Here is a 24997-nt window from a genome sequence, read left to right on the forward strand (position 1 = left end):
ATAAGATTTACTGAAGGGAACACAGCTAGAAAAAGGTAGCCCTGGTGTTTATAACCAAACAGTCTGACCCTAGCTCCTTCGGTTCTAATTTAAAAATTTTTAATTAATTGTATTGCAAACACACATTGTATGTGTGAGCGTTTATGTATATGTACACATCCAATAAATTCTGGCACATGAGTTTATTCTTTTGCTAGGAATTTTTTTTTTTTGTACTAGTGTCTCTTTTGGAGGGGGATAAAGGTAATTGGCTATATGAATTACATTGAATTACTTGAGCAGGTGTGAATAAACACCTGTCTGAGCAATGATGCAAGCAAGTATAACCCTTTCCCCTGCAACCTACATACTTTTTACTTGAAACCCATGTCACAAAGATAATCTAATTAAGCAAGGTATAAAACTCATTATCTCACTCATAAAAAAAAATCTTCGAGGGCTTCCCTGGTGGTGCAGTGGTTGAGAATCTGCCTGCCAATGCAGGGGACACGGGTTCAAGCCTGTGTCTGGGAAGATCCCACATGCCGCGGAGCAACTAGGCCTGTGAGCCACAACTACTGAGCCTGCGCGTCTGGAGCCTGTGCTCCGCAACAAGAGAGGCCATGACAGTTAGAGGCCCGCGCACCGCGATGAAGAGTGGCCTCCGCGCGCCGCCAACTAGAGAAAGCCCTCGCAAAGAAACGAAGACCCAACACAGCCAAAAATAAATAAATAAATTAATTAATTAATTTTAAAAAATGTTCTTTTGTTTTAACTCCAAGAAAGTTAATAAGAACTAACCATCCTAAAGCAATGACTTTTAAGAGATTTATAGAACCACGGATTTAGAAAATGGGATCTCAGATGATTTTATTTTGTTGCTTTTTACTAGAAGTAGTTTTATCAAACTAAGAACATCTTTAGGCAAGGCAGACAATACAAAACAGAAAACTTAGCTGACATGTCTGGTTTGAAAGAGCTAAAGGAAAACTATTTACTAGTTCTAAAAATAATAACTGGTAATCAATAATGTCTGATGAAAGTGCCCAATGGAATGAAGGAGTTAGAAGTAAAGCATGTGGTTTCAGAAAAATAAAGTTCATAACAGTTTCAGTCATATCTAGTCTATAAATGCTGGAAGCCCTGATGAAACTCTTCCCATGACCAGGTTCTTGGGCAGTGTATGCCATTAAGAAATATGGTGCTAGTGACTAAATATTTGTGCCCTCCCAAATCCATATGTTAAATCCTAACATTTAGTGTGATGGTATTTGGAAATGGGGCCTTTGGGAGGTGATTAGGTCATGAAGATGGACGCATCACAAATGAGATTAGTGCTCTTAAAAAAGGGCACTAGAGAACTTCCTCAACCCCTGCAGCCATGTAAACACAGAGAAAGATGGCCATCTATGAACCAGGAAGGGAACTCTCACCAGACGCCAAATTGGCCAGCACTTTGACCTTGGACTTCTTAGCTTCCAGAATAATGACAAATACATTTCTGTTGTTCATAAGCCACCCAGTCTATGGCATTCTGTTATAGCAAGCTAAATGGACTAAGACACTTGACAAAGATACAATTTGTGGTGGTACTGGTGGTGATATTGTGTATTTATATGTAAATGTTTGAGCTGAGAAGTTGAAGAGAGTTTTGTTGCTCAAGACCATATAATTTAGGGCCAAACTCATGAATTATATAGGATTAGGATTCAGAAAAAGTGATGCAAAGAGCCAAGAAAAATTTACTTAAAATTGCTTCCTTAGATAGAATCTAAGCTGTCTTTTTCACTGAAACATATAGAAACACTTTTGTATGTCTCATCTTTCCTGAAAATAATTTGCTTTTTTTCATCACTCCTCAAATGGGGGCAGGAAAAAGCAGAGAACAGAATGGCTTTTCTTGGGGGGAGAAAAGAGCTACGACCAGAAATACCCTTCAAACAGCTCTGAGGAAATGTTAATAATTATTCCCCTAGGAAAGAAGGCATTTTGTGTCTACATATGACCCAAATCAGCATTATGCCAGTTCATTGGAAGGAAAGAGAAAAGATTTGGCAGCTACAAAGATTGATGGCCAGTTAAACAAGTCATTAGGTGGTTGGGTCATGTTTTGAAAAATAGATTTTGCTCCCCCTCCCCTGATTAATGCACAAGTCAAGGTAGAAATTTTATTCATAAGTCATTCTGAAAGGCAAAGTGTTCACATAACTAAAAATTTTATTGAGGGGAAAGACATTTGTGCAACCATAAAATTATATCCTTTTTATTGGACTATCATTAAAGAATTATATCTTATTCAGTATTGCAAATCATTCCCATAAACACTGTAATGGGAGTGAAATGTTGTTTGGTCATAGAGGAGATCTCCAGTAATATTAATATTAAATTTATTTAATGCTTGGTGTGCCATCATCTGCATTGCAATAAGATCTTTTGCTAAGTTAAAAGCATTGTTAAAGGAGCACAAACATAATAATGAAGCTGAGTTACAGCACAGTGCTAATAAAGGCCATGTAGGACTACATTTTAAAAGTAAATTAAATTAGGCTTAGAGAAATCATAAACATTTTTGGAAAAGAAGCACTGTTTCCCTATTCAGTCTAAGATAAAAGACTTGTCATCTGAAAGACATAAGTTGGTGAGGAAAAGACAGATAAAAGAGTTAAGAAAAAAATTAATCTAGCTAATGGTTATCTTGAAAAATTAGAAGTAGGAAGAAGAACCTTGCAGTTGATATTGTCCTTAAGTCATGGTCACTGGAGCACAGGAACCATAGAACTAATGTAGCCTCACAGATACTTAGGATTCTGCCAGGCCACGTTTAATACTAAGTAAAGTTCTTACATTGACAGGGTGACAGTGCTAAAACAGACTTTGGTTTCAAGCAAGACAAGGAGCAGGCATTTCCAGATAAGTATGTTAAGACTGGGCTCCTGAAAATCTGCAGACATTACCTTTCATGAGTGTACAAGAAACAGAGATAAATCTCTCCTCCTCTGCTTTATTTCTGCTCTCAGTGGCTTCCCGTTGTTATCCCTGTCCAACTTAGCACCAGAAAGTTGGGAGAGTGGCAAACTATGAATCAGGAAAAAGTCTAATTCAAAAGTTCAGATCATCTTTTGTAAACATAATTTCATGAGATAAATAGTTGGGGCGGGAATTCTGAACTGCTGACTGAGAAGAGGTTTTTCCACTCAGGGCTCACGACTTTGATAAAGACACTGGCCTCTAATTCCTGCTTTGTGCCTGAGGTTATCAAAATGGCCATAAAAATTATGGGAAAAGGGGAATTGAATATTGAATAGAAGAATAATTTTCTCTTTTCTTTGCTTAATAAAAGGTAATATCGACTGGTGGTATCCACTTGATTCATGCTTGTCAGAAGGTTAGAAGAGATAAGTTCAAGATGGGATTTTAGGAACAAAAAGATTTTGTCTAACAACCAAAACCTGACACTGGCTCTAAGTCCATTGTAATTATTCTTTCAGTGCAAAAATTAAATGATTAAAAGTTATCTTTAGAAGATACAAATATGTGTATTGATATTAATTGATTATGATTCATTAACATGTTGGCATTCTTGAATTAATCATATTTGCTGACAAATCATTTAGATTATATAAGATGTAAAGGGAACCTAAGGAGAATAGGCATTAGAGAGCTAAGATCTGGTTTCAGTAGTTTGTAAGAATGATGAGAAAATGTTCCGGATACCTGGAGATAAGTAACACTCAAAAATAAGAAGAGAGTATTGGATAAAAGGCTAATGAAGCACAAAATAATCTTAATCAGTGTAACAACTTCCCTAATATTCCACTAATTTTATCTGCTTTGAATACCTTATCTTTAGATTCTTTTAGAAGATGGGATATATAATAAAATACTAAATTACATGGTTTTGGATTTATGAGCTTTAAAAAAGGATGGTGGAGGAGTCATAAATTAAGGGGCTTTGTTATATATTTGTGTTTTTTTTCCTAATGGGTTTTGTATCATATAATTATGATTCATTGGTAAATCCTGAAAATAAAAGATTATTTAACAACAGATTTGCAAGGCTTCCCAGTGCAAAAATCCCTGAACAAATCTCCCTAAGAGAAAATCTATGTTCTCCAATTAAAATCTTCAAGGAAAGAAAAATCCTGATATCCAAGGGTGGTCTAGTTATTTGGAAATTTTGTTTATTAGAACTGTCTTTCTTATAGCAAACTGACATCTTTTTTCCTTATATATTTAAACTCTTGGTCCAAAAACTCTGTGGCCATGAAGATGAAGGTGTAATCTTTCTTCCAAGTAATAGAATTTAGATGATATAAAAAGAAATTTCCCCATGAATATTCTTTAGTCAAAGAAAACTATTTTTCATATGTGTTGTACTGATTTACTTTTCATGATGATTACTTTACCTGGACACATTTCAGTTTGTCAATGTCACAGTTTAAATTGTGATGCCTAGATTCAGTCAAAAGGAGGCATTTCATGATGGTGGTACCTGAACTTACTTCCTATCATTAACATAACAAATATACAGTGACATATGGATCAATTCCCTCTGAAAGGGACCTGAGAACTAGGTGAATACCTGCTCCACAACAAAGGGACAATATCGAGATGTGTTTCAACACACTCTCAACAACAGGAACATATATCAAGAATGAATCAGGTGGTATAGACAACCACAAAGATTCTACAGACAACCAAGATCTAGGGTAGGGTTGAAGGAGAAAGATCATCCTCTAATCATGGCCACTCCTTCAAGACTGAGAGAGTTAACAGTTCGGTCTAATACACAGAAACATACACAGAGAGACACACAAAATGAGGAAACAATGAAATATTTCAAAATGAAAGAACAAGACAAAACTCAAAAACATATGTTAATGATATAGAGATAGGTAATCTACCTGACAAAGAATTCAAAGTAGTGGTCATAAAGATGCTCACAAAACTCAAGAGAAGAATGGATGAACATAATAAGTGCTTCAACAAAGAGAAAATATAAGAGAGAACCATTCAGAGCTGAAGAATATAATAACAGAAAAGAAAAATATGCTAGAGGGAATCAACAGCAATTTAGATGATACAGAGGAACAGATCAAGGATCTGGAAGACAGGATAGTAGAAATCACTGAATCAGAGCAGCCAAAGGGAAAAATAAAATTTTTATTGGGAATTGTTTGAGCAACATAACAACATCAAACATACTAATATTCACATTGTAGCAGTCACAGAGAAAGAGGCAGAAAACTTATTTGAAGAAATAATGATAGAAAAAATTCCCTAACCTGGGGAAGAAAACAGACATCCAGATCATGGAATCAAAGATATTTTCAAACAAGAGGAACCCAAAGAAATCTACACCAAGACACATTATAATTAAAATATCAAAAGTTAAATAGAAAGAAAATTTAAAAGCAGCAAGAAGAAAAAATTATGTTACATATATAAGTGAACCCCCCCCCCCCATAAGACTATTAGCAAATTTCTTAGCAGAAACTTTGCAGGCCAAAAGGGAGCGGAATGATGTATTCAAAGTGCTGAAGGAAAAAGAAAAAAACACTTACAACCAAGAATACACTATCTGGCAAAGTTATCATTCAGAATTGAAGGAGAGATAAAGCATTTCCCAGACAAGCAAAAACCAAAGGCTTTCATAACCACTAAACCAACCTGACAAGAAATGTTAAAGGAACTGCTTTAAGTGGGGGAAAATGTCATAACTAGAAATAAGAAAATATATGAAAGAAAAAAAATCTCACTAGTAAAAACAAATATATACTAAAGGAAGTAGAACAACAGCTCATAAAGTTAGAATGAAGAGTTAAAGAAAAAATATAGTAAAATAACTAAAACTACAATAAATAGTTAAGGGATGCACAAAATAAACAAAGATATAAATTATGATGTAACAAAATTAAATGTGGGGTGTAGTAAAAATTTAGTGTTTTAGAATGCATTTGAACTTAAGTGAGGATCAACTTAAAATACTCTGCTTTATATATAGATTGTTATATATGAACCTCATAGTAACCACAAAACCAAAGCCTATAATACATACACAAAAAGTAATGACAAAGAAATCCAAAGATAACAGTAAAGAAAATCATCAAACCCAAAGTGAAGAGACTAAAAGAAAAAGAAATGAACAGAGAGGAACCACAAAAATAACCAGAAAAAGATTAACAAAATGCAATATGTTCCTATCAATAATCACTTTAAATGAAATGGATTAATGCTCCAATCAAAAGACATAGGGTGACTTAATGCATAAAAAAAAATAAAAGAAAGAAAACAAAAAACAGGATCTCTCTATATGCTTTTCACAAGAGACTCACTTCAGATCTAAAGACACATGCAGGCCGAATGTAAAGGGATGCAAAAAAAGATATTTCATGCAAATGGAAGCAAAAAGAAAGCTGAGGTATTAATATTTATATCAGATAAAATAGACTTTAAAACAAAGATTGTAACAAAACACAAAGGAGGGTGTCACATAATGATAAAGGGGTCAATCCAACAAGAGGATATAACATAAATACTTATGTATCCAACATAGGAGCATCTAAATATGTAAAGTAAATATCAACAGAAATAAAGGGAGAAAAAGACAGCATTGCAATAGTAGCATTGAGATATTATAATTGCATTAAGTAAAGCCATATTATGCAATTGTTTTATTTAATAACAACAGGACTAATTATTTTTCCCATTAAATTTATACTTAGATGTTCCATTCACCATTCTAATTTGCCCAGATCCTTCTGGAGTCTACACACCATTCACATTATTAACAAACTCTCTTATCTTTCTCTTATCGAAAGACTTGACAAACTAAAGCAGCAGGTTGAGGCTTTGAACTCAGACATCTGAAGTAAAATTAAATATTAATATCTTAATAATTATGTAACCTGAGCTTTTGTGATTCAACTTCTTTATCTGTACAATGGGGAAAGATCTGCTTGAGTGTTTAATTTTTTGCCTTAGCACTCTCATTTGCATTACACTAGTCCAGGTCCTAATTTTCTTTAATTGCAACCTAACCCAGTTTAGATCAATGAAAATCAAGTGTGAAACTTTCTCTTGAGCAACTTGAAGTGAACCTATGGAGTACCTAAATCAGTAGGACATAAGCCAAGAGATAATGACCCTATATCTACCAAAACAAATAGTAGGCCTGAGAATTAAGCCAGCACGGTGGAAATAGAGCGTGAATAAGAAGGACTCCCTAGAAGTATGTTTTAGGCCCCTAGATACAGGTGTATAAAGTGATTTTAATGCTTTATTTATTTATTGTTCTAGATAACATTGGCCAATAAATTCTGTTTGTTATCTTAGCCAATTAAATTTCCTCCACTGGCAACCAAGATTTTACTTTGTGATTCATTCCACCCACTAAACTATCAGAAGTTGTCATCTTCTATTCATCTCATAGAAAACTGCTTTCTCTTTATAAATATTATTTGTTTTGGAAATTTATTTTAGATTTTGAAAAATGTATATGTATACATACAGATGCAGTTGAAAACTAATAATAAACATGCTCCTATGGAAACCACATGGAGATTAAGAATTGGAACCTCACCAATTCCTTTGCAGAATCCTCTCTACTGTATCTGTCTTATTCCTCTTCTCAAATAAACATTATTTATAATTTAGTAATAGGTTTTTATCACTAAACAATACATTATTTATTTTATTGAATAATTTATAGATAAACTTTCTAGAGTTTTTGAGTTAAAATTTACATATAATAAAATTCACCCATGTTAAAGTATGGTTCTGAGTTTAGATAAATAAATCAAGTTACATCATAGTGATCACAGTCAAGATTTAGAATAATTCTACCACCCCCAACATGTTTCCTCAAACTCCTCTGGAGTACACTCCTCTCCATACACTCAGCCCATTGCAAACACAGAATATTCGCCATCACTGTAGTTTAACACTTTACAGACTTTTACATAAATAGAATTATATCATATTAAACTTTGAGTCTAGTTTATTTCTTATAGCATAAAGTGTGTGATATCCATAGGCACTACTGTAGTTTTGTAATGAGTCTTGGAATTAGGTAATGTGAGTCTTTCAACAACATTCTAATTGTTCTTTGCCAAAATTGTATTATAATTACATTAACTTTGCAATTTCATATAAATTTTAGAATCATGTGGTCTATTTCCATTAATTAAAATTGAGCTTGCTTTAAATGAATAGATATATTTAGAAGAATTGATTCCTTAAAAATATTGAATTATCCAAATCATAAACCTGATCTATCTCTCCATTTATTTATGTCTTCTTTGATTATGTTCAACAGTATTTTGTAGTTATTATAATGCTGACCCTGCACATATTTTGCCAAACTTATGATTAAGTATTTTTGGGTATTTGGTTCTAATGATAATGGTTCTATTAACAATAATTTTTCTATTATGGTTATTCATCTATTATTTTCTTTTTATTGCAAATATACAGAAATACAATTAAATCTCATATTTAATTGTATATTGAAATTGTGTTCTACAGTCTTGCAGTACTCCTTGGTAGTTCCAATATATATTTTTAAGATATTTTGGGGGATTTACTTTGAAGACAATTATGCCATCTTCAAATAGATATACTGTTTTCTTCTTTTCCAATCTATATGTTTTCATTTTGCTTTCTTGCCTTATTGCTCTGGTTAAGACTTCTAGTGTGACAATGAATAGGCGTGGTGACAACAAATGCATTTGCCTTCTTATATACTGGGGAAAAACATTGAACATTTTACCCATATGCAAAATGTAAAATGTAGGGTTTTTTTTCCTGTTGATGTTTTTCCTCAGGTTGAAGATGTTCCCTTTTATTCCTATTTTGCCAAGAGTCTTACCATGAATGTGCCTTGAATTTGTCAAATGTTTATTTGCAACTATTGCAGTAATATATATTTTTTCTTGTTCAGACAATTGATATGGCAAATTGCCTTAACTATTTTCAAATGTGAAACCAACCTTACATTCCTGGAATAAACTCCACTTAGCCATGATGTAGTTGGCTCTCCATATCTGTGGATTCCACATCCACTGATTCAACCAAGCTTGGATTGATATTATTCAAAAAAATCCCAGAAGTTCCAAAGAGCAAAACTTGAATTTGTTGAATGCCAGCAACTATTTACATAGCATTTTCATTGTATTTAAAACTATTTCCATAGAATTTTCATTGTATTAGGTACTATAAATAATCTAGAGTGATCGATACAGGGAACATATTGGTGATTGCCAGAGGTGGGGAGTGAATGGTTGGATGAAATGGGTAAAGGGGGTCAAAAGGTATAAAATTCCACACACACACTACAATATATAAAATAGACAACCAACAAGGATCTACTGTATAGCACAAGGAACTATACTCAATATTTTATAATAACTTGTAAAGGGAAAGAATCTGAAAAACTGAATCACTGTGCTATACACCTGAAACTAACATGACATTGCAATTCAACTATACTTCAATAAAATAAAATTTAAAAAAGGTATAAACTTCCAGTTGTAAGTCATGGGGATGCAATGCATAGAAAGGTGGCTATCATTAATAATACTATATTATTGCAAGTATTATTATTCAAGTATTGCATATTTGAAAGTTGCTAAGAAAGTAGATCTTAAAAATTTTCATCATGAGTAAAAATATGTAAACATGTGAGGTGACAGATGTTAGTTAGATATTGTAGTAATCATTTTGTAACTTATACAAATATCAAATCATTATGTTGTACATCTGAAACTGGTAAGTTATATGTTAATTATATCTCAATTAAAATTTTTGAAAAAACAAAATGGTAACTATGTGAAGTGATGGATATAATTTGCTTGATTGTGGTGATTATTTCACAAGGTATACATATATCAAAACATCAAGTTGTACAACTTACATATAATTTTTGTCAATTAAACCTCAATAAAGCTGGAAAAAAGAAAAGTGCTTCAGTATTTATATGGTAATGAAATGGAACAAAATAACCAAGAGAATCTTGAATATGATAACACATTATCTGTGTATCTTAGTTTAAGAAATGATGTATTAATACAAAAGAGTGAAAATAATAGAGAAAACAGACTGACACATAAGCATTCACCTAATTATAATAAATATGAAACTTTTGCTGCAAGGTAAGGGTACACTTTTCAGGAATGGGTGCTTGTCCATATAGAAACAAGTATTGATCTTGAGCATCCATACCTCACTTCATACAGCATAAAAATTCCAGATGTGTAGTAGATCTAAATATAGGTAAAAATTATTCTGAATATAAAATAAAAATTATGAAGCTATTAGGCAATTATCTTAGGAAACTTAGACTAGGAGATGGTTCCTTAAGTAGGACAATCATAAAAGAAACTACAGAATTACACATTAGAGAAAACCAAATTACTTTATCAAACTACATCAAAATTAAGAACTTCTCTTTAATTAAGAACACCATTAAGACTATGAAAAGCCAAGAGTGGAGAAGGTATCTGCAAAATATATCTGAAGTAGATAACCACTATTTCACCAGAATAGTGATTTTTTTTTTTTTTTCTCGATCAGACCCTTTATTTCTGGACTGTCGCCAAGGCCACTTTGGGTCGCAGGCACGTCACGGAGTACCGGGGAAAGCGGGTCAGTAAGACCCAGCGGGGCTGCCTGCAGCCGCTGTCTCCTCACAGGGAGCTGAGCCGGCCGCAGAACAGAAGCCCACTGGTCTTACTGTTATGGATAAAGAAGAGGAAAGGGTGGTTGGCACAGAACCTGGGGGTGATTCTGGCGCAGCGCAGCATTAGGACTGCGGCGGTGGCCGCAGCCGCCTCTGTGCCCTCCTCGTCGACCTCCACAAAGGTCTTGTGCGCGACCTGGGACAGGAGCAGGTCCTTCCGGGACGACATCGTGGAGAAATCCGCCCTGGTGTCCTCGAAGGCGTCGGTCACACCCAGGGTGCGGAGGACGCCCTCCATGTTGTAGCTCTCCCCCAGCTTAAACCTGGGCAGGGACACCTCCACCTCCTCCTCCTGCATCAGGTCTGGCCTCGTCCACTCGACAAATTTCTCATAAGCAAGTTCCTTTTCCACCGTTTTCAAATCGGTGTTTCCATGAGGAAGCATGATGATCATATTGAGCTCCCTGCCGACGTAGGGAAGCACCAGAATCTTCGTGAATATCTCTCCGATGTAGGTCATTTTAAAGGCGGATTTCTTGATCATCATTTGCACAGGCTTCTCCACATTCTTGCGGACTTTGAACAGCCTTTCCTTGGTGTGCTGCTCGTTAAACTGATTCTCCCAGTTTCCTTTGAAGTAGATGGCATTCACGAGAACCAGACAAGTCATGGGGTCCACTGAATTTGGAGACAGCAGGTCTGTAATTTTTCCTTCTGTCCTTTGGGCTACCCAGGTGTTTATGTGTTTCCTGGATTCCTCCGCAGCACTGATAAAGTCCAGCTCTTCCATCTCTGCTTGGTTGAATTTGCGGCAGGAATCTTTGAAAGATGGGAGGAAACCATAAGTCTTCTCTCCAAAGAGCCTGTTGACAGTTCGGAGCAAGTACTGTGTGCCGGTCCTGTTAACTTCGATGAGAAGGTTCTGGAAACCCTGGTGGATGTCTCCACCTCCGCCGCTGCTTTTGCTTAGAGAAAGTGCCTGGGACATCTGGGCCGCAGTGTTTCTCTTTGCCCCCATGAAGACCATGGCCAGGGCAGAGGGGATGCTTATGGGTGAGAAAAACACATTTTTCGAGTTGTCTTCACCCAGATGTTCAGAAGACATGAACCAAAGACTTAAACAAGTAATTCATACACACACACAAAGTTGGCATATGATGAATTTTCATTTTCCTACATTTATATATTTTTTCTAACAAGTGTTTTCTACTATTACAATCTTATTTGACCTAAAATATAATTATTTCCACTGTGTATAGTATAATTATTTCTACTAAAATATAATTATTTTTTCTTGGCTCCTTCTTTTCCCAGTTTAATATTAGGTCTATGCTATCTTCCTCAAGTGAACTGTGGAGATTTCCTCAATCTGTGCTTTAGAATAGAATGTGTAGTATGAAATTTTTGTTAACACTTGCTAAATAAAGCCACCTAGGTTTGAATTTTTTTTAGAAAAATTTGCCTCTTTACTCAGTCTTTATTATGAAACAATTAAGATTTTCTATTTTTTCCTTGCACCAAGTTCAATTTTTTCACCTGAGTTGTCTCTAAATTTTTCTCACTATTCTTTATCTTCTTTAGTTTACGTAAGTAGTAATTCTTTCTCATTTTGGTGTGTTTATGAGTGTGGGAACATACCTTCTCTTCCCTTCCCTCTTTCTGTCCTCAGTCTTGCCAGAGATTTGTCAATGCATTAGTCTTTCAGAAGTCCAACTTTAATTTTATTGATCTACTCTTCTTCATTTTATGTTGATGTTTTATTTAATTAAATTGGACTCATTTCTCTTTGAGTTTTAAGAAATTATTTTAGACCAAATTGCCTCATTAATTTTCATCATTTTTTTCTTTTAAGATATATGCATTTAAGGCTTTGCATATCCTTCTTAACATCACTTTAGTTCTATCCCAAAGGTTTTGATGTGTTATAAATATTTTCTAATTTCCACTATAATATATATATATATATATATATATATTTCTACCCAAAGGTCATTTAAGTGGAAGACATTAATTTTCAAAACCATGAGGATTTTTATTTTAAATCTTTTAATTTTAGCTTAGTGCATTGCAATCAGAATGCAGATAGGAGTCATATATGCTTGAAGTCCTTGTACACAATCAATTTTATAAATGTTCTTGTGCTTGGAAAGATTAAATTCTCCAGTTTCTGAGCTCAGTCTTCTCTATATAGATATCAGGTTAAGTTTTAAAATTTGTTAAATTTTCTATGACTCTTATTTAACGTTAGCCAATTTTTTCTATTAATTACCAAAAAAAGTGTCAAGTAAAATATCTAGTACTCTGTCTTTTGCTTTCTCTGTCTTGAGGGTAAATTATTATGTGAATGGTCTTTTAGAACACTTATGTAGTCATGGCTATTGGATTTTTATCATTGGAGTGACTAAAACTTTTGGCTACTAATTATTTGTGCCTTAACTTCTATGTTTTTCTGTTATTAATATAGCTATACCAGCTCCTTTGGTTTGAATTTGCATAGTGATTCCTTTTCATCTTTTACAATCAACTATTTTGGTAATTTATGATATAGCTGTGTCTCTTGTAAACAGAAGAGGTTGGATCGTATATCTAAAGCATGATGACAATTTTTACCCCTGAGGAATCTAATCGATTTTGGTAACAAAAATTAATGCTATATATGGACCTGTTTTTCACCTTACATTCTATTTTATGTTTTTTCTTTTCTCTTAGATTTAGCTTCCATTTGAACTTATTATTTGTTCTTTCTGTTTTTATTCCTCTACTAGTTTGGAAGTTACACTTTCTGTTTCTACCCTATATTGCGTTTTCTAAACATTATAAATTGCACACTTGATATGTCAGTCTAAATTTAATCAATATATTTTAAGTTGTCCCCCACAATGCTAATATTTTAGAACACTTTAACTTCATTCTTATATATCAAAAATTACATACAAATATGTATGCATGTTAATTTTTTATTTAATGACTCTTATTGTTTTATGCAATCAACATACATTTAGTATTACATATATATATACACACAACACATTGTACGCTATTTTTTTCTTTCTTGGTACTCAAATCCTCCATCAGCACAACATTTAAATTTTTCTTTAGAGAGTATCTGTAGGTGGCATGCGTGTCAATTTTTGTTAGAAAATGTCTTTATATCACTTTCATTTTGAAAGACACCTTCACTGGTTATAATGATTTAGGCTGACAGTTATTCTCTCTCAGCACATTGACATTGTCATATTTCTGTCTTCTGACATCCATTGTGACAGAAGTCATCTGTCTAGCTGTTACCCCTTTCAATGTAAACCTTTAGTTCTGGCATCTTATAAAATCTAAATCTCATCTTTGGTTTTCGTCATTATCACCACGATGCAAATTTCATTTCCTTTATCCTGCTTGTAAATTTTGTGATTCTTCAGATTTCTTAAATCTTTCATAAGTTCTATCACTTGTGTCTCCTCAGTTCTAGATAGTCTCAGAATTATATCTTCAAATATTTTCTTTGATACACTCTTCCTTCTGGAATCAGCAAAAAGAATTAATTTAGGTATATAGCCCACAATACTAGTGGACATGCAAGTCTTCTTCACCACTTTCTATGTAACACTATTGTTATTTGATTGTGTTTTTAAAGAAAATTATTAGAATCCATGTAGCTCGAGGAGAGAGAACACTTATTATGTATCCACGTATTTCTTGTAGTCCTGACCATGATAACAAGTTAATATTTGGTGACTATTTTTAACAGTTCATTATTTTTCCTAAATAGAATTGACAATAGAAACCAGTATTGAAACAGGCCAATAGCTATGTCAGTGATTTATATGATGTTGAAACAGGGCTTTGAAGAATTTTGATGCTTTTTTCCCTCTAGTTTATTAAGACATTTTGTCATGGTGATAATTATTAAGAAATGTTATTGTCTATATACATTATAATATAAGAACTGTAAACTCTTTGAAGGTTATGCCCCTGAGCGTGGATAAATAAAGTGAGACAGCCACTTGAGATTAATATTTCTCTTTTTAACCTATAGTATGTCTTAAATATTATGGGCATTTCAAGTAAATGAAATTGTAGAACCAGAAGTGAAAGCATTCTTTAAGGTGGGAAAAATTATGGGTTTAACTGTGGTTAATTTAGAGATCTGAGAACACACTGTCCTAGGTGTAGTACTCTACCTGTTCTTTATTAGATTTTTTTTTTTAAGTTTAAAAAATTAGAGACAATTAAGAAACCTTGGTTCTGTTCCTAATCCTGTCTTGGATTATTTGACATTGAGGAAGTGGTTTAACTGTTCACAACTAGGTGTGCTCATCTCAAAAAATTAGTTGATTGGAATTATCTTTGTAGCAGAACCTGCAGGGAAATAGATTGTGTAACATGACAAAACCAGTAAGTCACAGGTACTTATTGAAACATTTATTAAGTTGATTAAGAATAAACTTGTAATAATTTGCATATATAAGTAACCAAAAGGGATGTCTGCATTTTCACTCGATTTCCACAGATGTGCACATAGCCACAGTACCTGGTAACAGTGTTACCTAACCTGGATTTGGGTCCACTGGCCAGACATGTAGCAAAGCCAATCTACTGACACTGGGTTGCAGTGAAGGGAAGTGCAACATTTGTTGCAGGGCATCAAGAAAGGAGAGCAGGCAGCTAGTGCTCAAAAGACCTGAACTCCCTGATGGCTTCAGGGAAGGGTTTTTAAAGGCAATATTAGGACTGTGGATTGCAGGGTACCTGATCAGCTAGTGGATATTTTTCTGATTGGTTGGTGATGAGGTAACAGGGTGATGTTTTGTAAGTCAACATCATCAACCTTCTGGTCCCAGCTGTCTGGGGTGTTCATGTTTCTGGTTAGGTGTTTTCATCTGGTGGGGTTCTGGTTTCTGTAAAAACAACTTAGGAATATGTGTCAGTCCTTCTTATCTATATCCTTCAGAGAATGGGGAGTTCAGTGACCCTGCTATGTGGCTGATTTATAGTCTAAATTGTTACCAGTTTCCTGGCCCAAAAGGTATCCTTTGTTTCTGCATTTTTACATTTCCTAATCATTAACTCTCAAGCCAGTCTTCTGAGACTCAGGAGAGGCCTGAGAGAATAAAGCAAAAGTCTTTTTATTCAAAAGATAGGGACACGGGGTCTTGCAAGACATGGGGTCTTGCAGGTCACATGAAGTGAGTTTGTCCATGTAGGAGTAGCAAAAGCAGACACACAACTTGCTTTCTTATAGCCTGATCTACCTAGAATTGTGTGACATAACCAGGAGGATGGTTTAACCTGGATTCAACCTTTCAATGGAGGATTCTCAAGTAACAAAGCGTGTACTTGTTTCTCTTTCTTCAACAAACTTAAATACACACATGTGCACACATGCACGTACACAGAAATGATATATAAAAATCATATTCATCTTAATTTGATAGTTAAATTGTAGTGGAAATTCTATATCGCAGACATCCCTGTTATGTGAATAACTGGAGAGTAATCCAGGAAATTATGTCATCTATTGGGTACTTCCAGTGAATAAACGCATCTTCTTTCACATATTCAATCTAGAAACAGAGGGAGCTATTGTTGACCTAAAACAAATAGGCTGCCAGATATTTCTCCAGCAAAGATGAGTTTATTGCAGATCACTGGAGAATTGCAAATTCGGGGTCTACAACCACGGCAAGCCTTGGACAAGTCCCTGCAGGACAAGGGAAGAAAAATTATTTTATAGAGGAGAAAAGGACATTGGGAGGGCTATAGTAAACAAAAACTCCATGGTTTTTCATGGACTGAGTACTCACTAGGAAAGAAGAGGCGTATACCTCTTGTTGGGCTCTGCTATCATTGCAGGGCCTGAGAGCTTGCTTTTCTGGCCTCCCAGCTCTACTAAGTTTCTATTTTTTAATTTCTTAAGCTGTATAAGCTCTCTAATGTGACTGATACCTTAATTGGAAATCAGGAATATGCTACTTTTTCCTTTTTGGGGAGATACAAATAAGTGACAAGTGTTCATGATCAACTCAGCAATTTATGTTTTTGTTTCACTTCATTTTTAATTAAGTGAATGATTTTACTGAGGTGAAAACTACTTACATTGTATTTTATAATCCTGATAACATTGTGAAGGATCTCCCTCAAGGTGTTTTTTTGTTTGTTTGTTTTTTGTTTTTTTTCAATACCTTTACAGATAAAATGTGAGAGATAAAAATGAAAGAGGAACAAAGAATATATCTACACATGGGGTTAACAGTTTAGGAATTTGTGATTCAGACTGACTTCTACATGTTCATATTTCTCAATGCTGTCTATTCCACCTTTTCCTTTTTTCTCCTCCTTCCTCTCTCCTGATCCCTTCTCCCCTTTTCCTTCCCTCCTTCCTCCCCTCACCCTCTCCCTTCCTCCCTATTTCCTCCCCTTTCTCTTCTTCCCTCTCCATCTCCTCATCCTCCTTCTTTGTCTGTTTCTGTCTCTCCCTAATAGCTTGTCATGAGATAAAAATCAAAGGCAAAACTGAGTGTAGCAGAATTCTTTAGTGATGGCACATTCTGCCTGACTACAAGAATTACTGGGGAATTTCTTCTTGATCATGGCTTATGAAAGTGTTTAGCTGAAAAATACTGTATGATACACATTGTACATCACAACCTAGAATACACATATAAACTCTGGAAAACAGAGTCTCCTTAGCAATGCTATATGTGGTACACACATGTTCTACTATATTTTAATTTAAATTATTTTTTTTATAATGCTTATGTCTACACAGTTGTTGTTGTTATATAACTAATTTGTTATATAACTTACAGTTTAAAAGTTAGTCATGAAGGGACATTCATGGTCTTAATGATAGAAGGACTTTCATTCAGAGACCAGTGTCCTGAACTAGAATTGAGGATACAGGTACAGATTATAGGCTGAATATGAGGTAACCCTTGAATTATATTTTTTAATATCAATTTATAATGAGGCTTATTTTCTTGTCATTTGTCTCTTGTTTATAAATGACAACCAGAGCTAAAAATAAAATTCAAAATAGAAAGTTTTGGTTAATTAGGTTCTAGCTAATCATATTGTAACCTTTTAAGCTATAGAGATTTTGTTCTATTAAATTAGGAACTAATTAAGTAGAAAATTACATATAAAATGCCCAATAATTCATTTATTTATTTAAATATTCATCTATATCTTATACTATGAAAAATTTTAAAGACAACTTCAAGCACAGCTGTTTTCCTATAGAAGCCTATATATTGTTTTAGAAAAAAAAACAAAGGCGTAAAAATTGGGTAATAGATTGGTTCCTTAGGTTACGGGATTTTTGGAAGTGACAGGCTAATCAGGGAATATCCTTTGCCGAGTTAAAAACTCTTTACTGTGATAGGTAAACTCCCTTAGGTTTATTTAATCATAATGATGCTCACTCCAATATTTTTTTCTGATATTCTGTGTCCCTAGTGTGAATCTTCAAATTCTATTTAACAACACACATCTTTTGATTTAATTCAGATTAATTAATTTTACAATACAAATGATGTTTTCTTGTTGATAAAAAAAGAGTAGGACATACTTTTGTAGTAAACCCCTTCCTCAAAGTTATTCAAATTCCTATGACCCAAGGCAATATTTTAATGTTTTAACATGTACTTTACATTTATTATAGTTGTGCTCACACCCTTTCATTTGTGATTTCTGTACAATAATTTACTGTATGAATTAACGATATGCTGTAACATTTCTCTATATGAGTATTTACAAGTACATTAAAATAAATTTTTGTTCAACAAGTATGGTATTTGCAAAGACCTATTGAAATAATCAATATTTCAGTTTTCTTAACCTTTCTGTATGTATTGGTTAGAAACAGGTGTTTTAACAATAGTTCTCTGCCTTGGCTGCATGTTAGAATCAATGGCAGAGTTTTAAAAATGTCAACTCCTATGTTGTTTACTAGAATAATGAATTGGAAGCTCTGGGGGTGAGACACAGATCACAGTGTTTTTAAGCTCCTTAGGTTATTTCAAATGTTTAGCTAAGGTGGAGAAGCACTGCAAATATGGAGTAATAGTTGAGATTAATAGACTGGATAAATCTTGCTGAAGCATTACCGTTATTCTTCCCAAAATTTACTCTTCTTTGTGAGATTCAAAGAAATGAAAGGCAAATCATATTGCAAATATAATTTTTATTTTGATAAAATTCAAGCATCGTAATGAAATTTTCAGCTATTCATCATGCAAAATTATAGTTAATGACCTATGTGATATGTCATGTTTTTGAAGAAGTTCAAATATTGAGTGTTTTCCTGTTACCAAAGTTCTTTTCTTTTTTTCTTTTTAAATTTTTCTTGGAGTATATTTGATTTACAACGTTGTCTTAGTTTCAGGTGTACAGCAAAGAGAATCAGTTATATATATACATATATCCACTCTATTTTTGGATTTTTTTCCCATATAGGCTGTTACAAAATATTGAGTAGAGTTCCCTGTGCTATACGGTAGGTTCTTGTTAGTTAACTATTTTATGTATAGTAGTGTGTATATGTCAGTCCCAATCTCCCAATTTATTCCTCGCCGCACTTATCCACTGGTAACCATAAGTTTGTTTTCAACATCTGTGACTCTACTTCTGTTTTGTAAATAAGTTCATTTGTACCCTTTTTTTAGATTCTGCATATAAATGATATCATATGATATTTGTCTTTCTGTATCTGACTTACTTCACTCCATATGACAATCTCTATGTCCATCCATGTTACTGCAAATGGAATTATTTTGTTCTTTTTTATGACTAATATTCCATCGTATATATGTATCACATCTTCTTTATCCATTCATCTGTCATTAGACATTTAGGTTGTTTCCATGTCCTCACTATTGTAAATAGTGCTGCAATGAACATTGGGGTGCATGTATCTTTTCGAATTATGGTTTTCTCTGGGTGTATGCCTAGGATTGGGATTGTGGGTCATATGGTAGCTCTATTTTTAGTTTTTTAAGGAACCTCCATACTGTTCTCCATAGTGGCTGTACCAATTTACATTCCCACCAGCGGTGTAGGAAGGTTGCCTTTTCTCACTCTTTCCTGTAGCTTTAAAAAAAATAGGAATCAAATTTATGTTAAGGTTTGCCCCATTCTAGCATAACCTAATCATCTAAGAACATATCACTTAAAGATATGCTAAATAAAATCTAACATTTTACATTTAATATTATTTTCAAAATGTGTACTCTATGCTAACTAAATGCAAAAATATTTTGGGGATATGGAACTGTATGATTGTAGGAAATTATTTATATAATATTTATATATAAATATATATTACAATATTATATGTTACAATAATGTTCTATACAATATACGTACACATATACACATAAATTATACATACATTTAACCATAAGTATATCAATGTACATATTTTTGTAGCCAAGTAGTATATCAGTGATTTAAAAAAACTTTCAAACATAGAAATATATTAAATTAGTATAATATTTGTGGAATAAGTGGAGTAAAAATATATAAGAACCAGGAACTTCCCTGGTGGTGCAGTGGTTAAGAATCCACCTGCCAATGCAGGGGACATGGGTTCAAACCCTGGTCCGGGAAGATCCCACATGCTGTGGAGCAACTAAGCCTGTGTGCCACAACTACTGAGCCTGTACTGTAGAGCCCACAATCCACAACTACTAAGCCCATGCGACACAACTACTGAACCCCACATGTCCTAGAGCCTGCACACCACAACTACTGAGCCCATGCTCCACAACTATTGAAGCTCGCATGCTCTAGGGCCCACATGCCACAACTACTGAGCTCACATGTTGCAACTATTGAAGCCTGTACACCTAGAGCCCATGATCTGCAACAGGAGAAGCCTGCGCACCACAACAAAGAGTAACCCCCACTCACCGCAACTAGAGAAAGCCTGTATGCAACAATTAAGACCCAATGTAGCCAAAAAATAAAAATAAAAAGTAAAAATATAAGAATCAGAAGGAGAAATGCACTACATAAAAAATTTCTACACTTTTAAAAATTTTAATAGAGAAAATTTTAAATCTCTATGGAATTCAGATTCATTTAGTTGTGTTTAATACAGTGACCTCATCATTTTATTGTAAAATATTTACATTTGTAATGTCAGAAATTAAATTATTGTAACTACAAAATTTGATGAAGTAATTTATATATGAATTTTAACACAAGAAGGATATAGTTATTCAAAATTGTTTTAGTATTGTTTCAAACAAACAATAGTTTGTTGAGACTATTGTTCCCCTTCCCATTTTTTAGTTTCCTTTAATTATAATTTTTAGCACTCTCTTAAATAAACTTTGGAAAAATATTTTATTCCCCCAATATAATTAAAATTTTTATCAGAATTATAGTAATTTTAAACATAATTGAAAATACTAGATATAGTTTTGTTGTTCATGCTTTTTTCATTGTAATAGATTAATTTACATTTATTGGTATTTTTGGTTTACATTTGTGTAATCTCTTAATCTAATATATGTATGTTTTTTAGTGTTTATTTCTAAATAGTTTGTTTTTAACTTTTATTGTGTTAGAGATTTCTTTTCTTGGTCTTCTCAATTTATTTACTGACATATAGAATAGCTATTGTATTTTATACATTCAATTTAAACATTTGCCAACATGTGTATCTCTTTTATGATTCTAGCATTGTTTGTTGATTGTGTTAGGTTTTCTAATCTAAGGTAACATACATTTTAGGAAAATACTAATAAATAAATTCATCTTTTAAAAATTATTTATTTTATCTCTTTTTTTTAATAAAATAAATAAATAAATAAAAATTATTTATTTTATCTCTTAATATTATAGCTCTGGCTAGAGATTCTAAGCTAATATGAAATGATTATTGCAGTTTTTATCTTGCTACTGATAGAAATTTCTCTATTTTCCTTTTATATTTTTGCTGAGTATTTTAAAATTGAGAATAAATGTAGACTTCTATCAGAATCACTGTGAGCATTAATGTACTCGTATCTTTCCTCAACGTGTTTGTGTTTTAAATTATAGTAATATATTTCCTAATAGTAAACCAGGTCTTCATTTTTCGTATCCTGCTTGTTCTGAGTGAATGGTTACCCTGTCACACTGCTTTACTAATACTCTGCTTAAAATTGTGGACTCTAAATTGAAACTGAAGTTGTTCTGAATATATTGTGCATTGTGGTCTCTGATTTTGGTTCATATAATAAAATAAGTTGTGAAACCAATTTAAATGATTTGGAATTATCATTCTCTCCAATATTTAAGATAAATTATTTGTAAAAACATAAGTATATAGATCCTCTTTAGGGGTCAAATAGTTTAATAGATTTTTCTGATTCTCTTTACTTCTGACATCTTACTTTTATTAATCTTTTCAAAGAAAGTGTTTTTGGACATATTTGTAAATATTTTCCATCTTATCTAATTTAATATAGTTTTGCTTCAATTTTAATAATTTCTACCTTTAGACTTTTGATATTTTTATGGCATAACTTATTTACCTATATTTGGTTGATTTTTATATTTGTTTTATATATTTTTCTTAATTAGGAAAACATATGTTGTGATTTCCCTATGACTCAAGAGTTGGCTGTATTCTCTCATCTTTTATCTTTAATTTCTAAATTAATACAGAAATGGAAGTAATAATGGGATGCATTTTGTAATGAAATAAGAAGCAATTCTGGAAATTTGAGTATCTCTTCCTTTCATTAATAAAAGATGTGGTGATTTTGCTCTAGGAAGACCCACACATTTGGGGTGTACAACTGATATTATTAATCATCTTTCTTTTTGTCCCATGCATTTCTGTAATACTGACTTGATATTTATTATTAGCCCTTCAGCATTCTTATTTACACTCCTACTTTTTTCTTTTCTTAATGTCCAAATAAGGGGATGATGATGATACTAATTGAAGGTTAAATTTTATTGTCCTATTGAATTTCTTTTGAGTTTTCAGAGAAAGTTTAGAGAAAATATTTAATATCTGCTTTCTCATTTTCAATTCATAACAACTCTACTGAGTATTATATTAATTTTCTCATTCTGTTCTCATAATACTGTGGAAGGAGAGCTATTTTTATCCCCATTTGACAAAAGAGGAATTAGGCTTATAAGAGACAAGAAAAAAATTAGAGTTTGAATCCACAAGTACCTAACTTTAAAAGTTAGGCATTCATATGTGGCATCTCACAGTAGATATTTTTTTTTAAACATCTTTATTGGAGTATAATTGCTTTACAATGGTGTGTTAGTTTCTGCTTTATAACAAAGTGAATCAGCTATACATATACATATATCCCCATATCTCTTCCCTCTTGTGTCTCCCTCCCACCCATTCTCCCTATCCCACCCCTCTAGACATTTAAATAGAGGCAAATGCAACAAAAGAAGAAACTTCTGAATAATTAGTAGAATGCCATGCTTTAACCAAGGGATAAAAGTAAAGTAGGGAAATTATGAAGGAAAATAACCAGAGACTAAACAATGTATCTAAAATCACGAACACATCAATTTTAAGTGGGGCCTAATACAATTATGACTGAAGATTAAGCAAGATAGTTTATCAATGACCACAGTAGTTCAATATAGAGTTTTATGAGATAGGCTTTGAGAAACAGTCTTTTCTCTCTAGAAATTCTGATTCCAAAACAAAAAATATTAACTAATGTAAAAAGAGTAGAGCTGCAGATATGTGATACAACCACAAGATTGACTTGATTTGGTGCCCAAGCAAAGTTGCCAACATTTAGTAAGTTGAAGCACATATTCCAGGATATATGAAAATCCTAGCAATGATGCCTGAATCCTCTGGCTTTGGAATGTTTACTTCAGAGCTATCTTGTTATCTGGAAGAAAGAAAAACAGCCATAAACCCATTCAACATAATTTATTGACAGCAAAGCTTATTTATGCTTCTATTTTGATAAATAGATGAAATAGCAACTTGCAGCACATGAGCCTTTTGAAACTCATTCCATGCTTAAAAATAAGGGGAAATACATGTGGTAACACACATTTGGAAATTTAGCAAACCTCAGACTTTTATTGTGAGATATTTGATGAACTCAAACACAGCTGTGTACACTTTTACCAATTGCACATGGCATTTTTCTTCAAAAACAGCAAATACCTCTTCATACTATCAGCCTACTTATGATGACACCATCCTGATTAAAAAATAGCTTTGTTCCTCCAGAGAATATTTATAAAGGAGAAAGGCTTGTTTTCAGCCCATGCACAGGCTAAAATTCAGTGAGGAAAATACTGTTTCTAGAATAATTTAATATCCTGATGATTCCCTAAGTGTTATTAAAAACAAACCAGTTTGATTTAAATGAGGTATGAATGACCATTGAGCAAATGAATGGAAAGTCTACTGGCGTGATTTGTGTGGCAGGTTAAAATAAAAATAATAGAGTATATCAAAGAATTCTACCTTATAATTTGATACCATGTACTTTATCATTGGTTGAAATGAATTTATTTTTAAGATTTTTTGCATGGTGTGGGTAAAAACCACCTGAAAATAGGGAAAAAATAAAATATTGGACTTGAAATAGTCTTTGTCAGAAAATAAAACATTGTTTATGTATACTTTCCTCAAAAGGTAGCAAAAATGTCAGCATAATAATGCAACAAAAAAATAAGATACTAAAAACAAAAGCAGAAGCAAACAACATTGTGGATAGTATATAGATTCATATATGAAATTCATATAATTTATTCCCATATGTACAGCTGTAGCGCTCTTATATTTATCATTAGCTTCATGTCTGTTAGTTTCCTCTCAGCTAAATAACAGAATAACAGTCTTTATGAGAGTTCAGATCAAGTATCAAAAAATTTATATATATATAAATATACATACAAAATTTTTTGATAATATATATATACATATATAAATATATGTATAAATATATATATATATATATACATATGTGTGTGTATGTATATATATATTTAAAGCCGGTGCAAAAATATCAAATGTATAACAAGTGTTCAGTTGTAGTCCTAACAGGAAAGGAGGGTGAGAATATGGCAGAATGGAATATTTGAAAAAATAATTATATGATCCATGAATCCCATTCCTGGGCATATATCCAGTGAAAAATATGGTACAAAAGGATACATGCACCCCAATGCTCATTGCAGCACTATTTACAATAACCAGGACATGGAAGCCACCTAAATGTCCATTGACAGGTGAATGGATAAAGAAGATGTGGTACATATATACAATGGAATATTACTCAGCTATTAAAAAGAATGAAATAATGCCCTTTACAGCAACATGGATGGACCTGGAGATGATCA

The 24997-nt window shown here is 33.0% G+C and overlaps 1 protein-coding gene across 1 annotated transcript; it reads right to left on the bottom strand.

The window, feature by feature from the left end:
• Window positions 1–10664: 10664 nt before the first annotated feature.
• On the bottom strand, window positions 10665–11762 carry LOC118906325 (serpin B6-like). The gene has a single exon (XM_036873797.1). It carries the CDS (start codon window positions 11760–11762, stop codon window positions 10665–10667), a length of 1098 nt encoding a protein of 365 aa, XP_036729692.1.
• Between the last annotated feature and the right edge of the window lie 13235 nt (window positions 11763–24997).

This window comes from Balaenoptera musculus, chromosome 13 (genome assembly GCF_009873245.2).
Source record: "Balaenoptera musculus isolate JJ_BM4_2016_0621 chromosome 13, mBalMus1.pri.v3, whole genome shotgun sequence".
NCBI classification, from domain to species: Eukaryota; Metazoa; Chordata; class Mammalia; order Artiodactyla; family Balaenopteridae; genus Balaenoptera; species Balaenoptera musculus.

Bases quoted from the DNA above. Each gene is read 5' to 3' on its own strand.
- LOC118906325 (XM_036873797.1), bottom strand. From the start codon at position 11,762: ATGTCTTCTGAACATCTGGGTGAAGACAACTCGAAAAATGTGTTTTTC.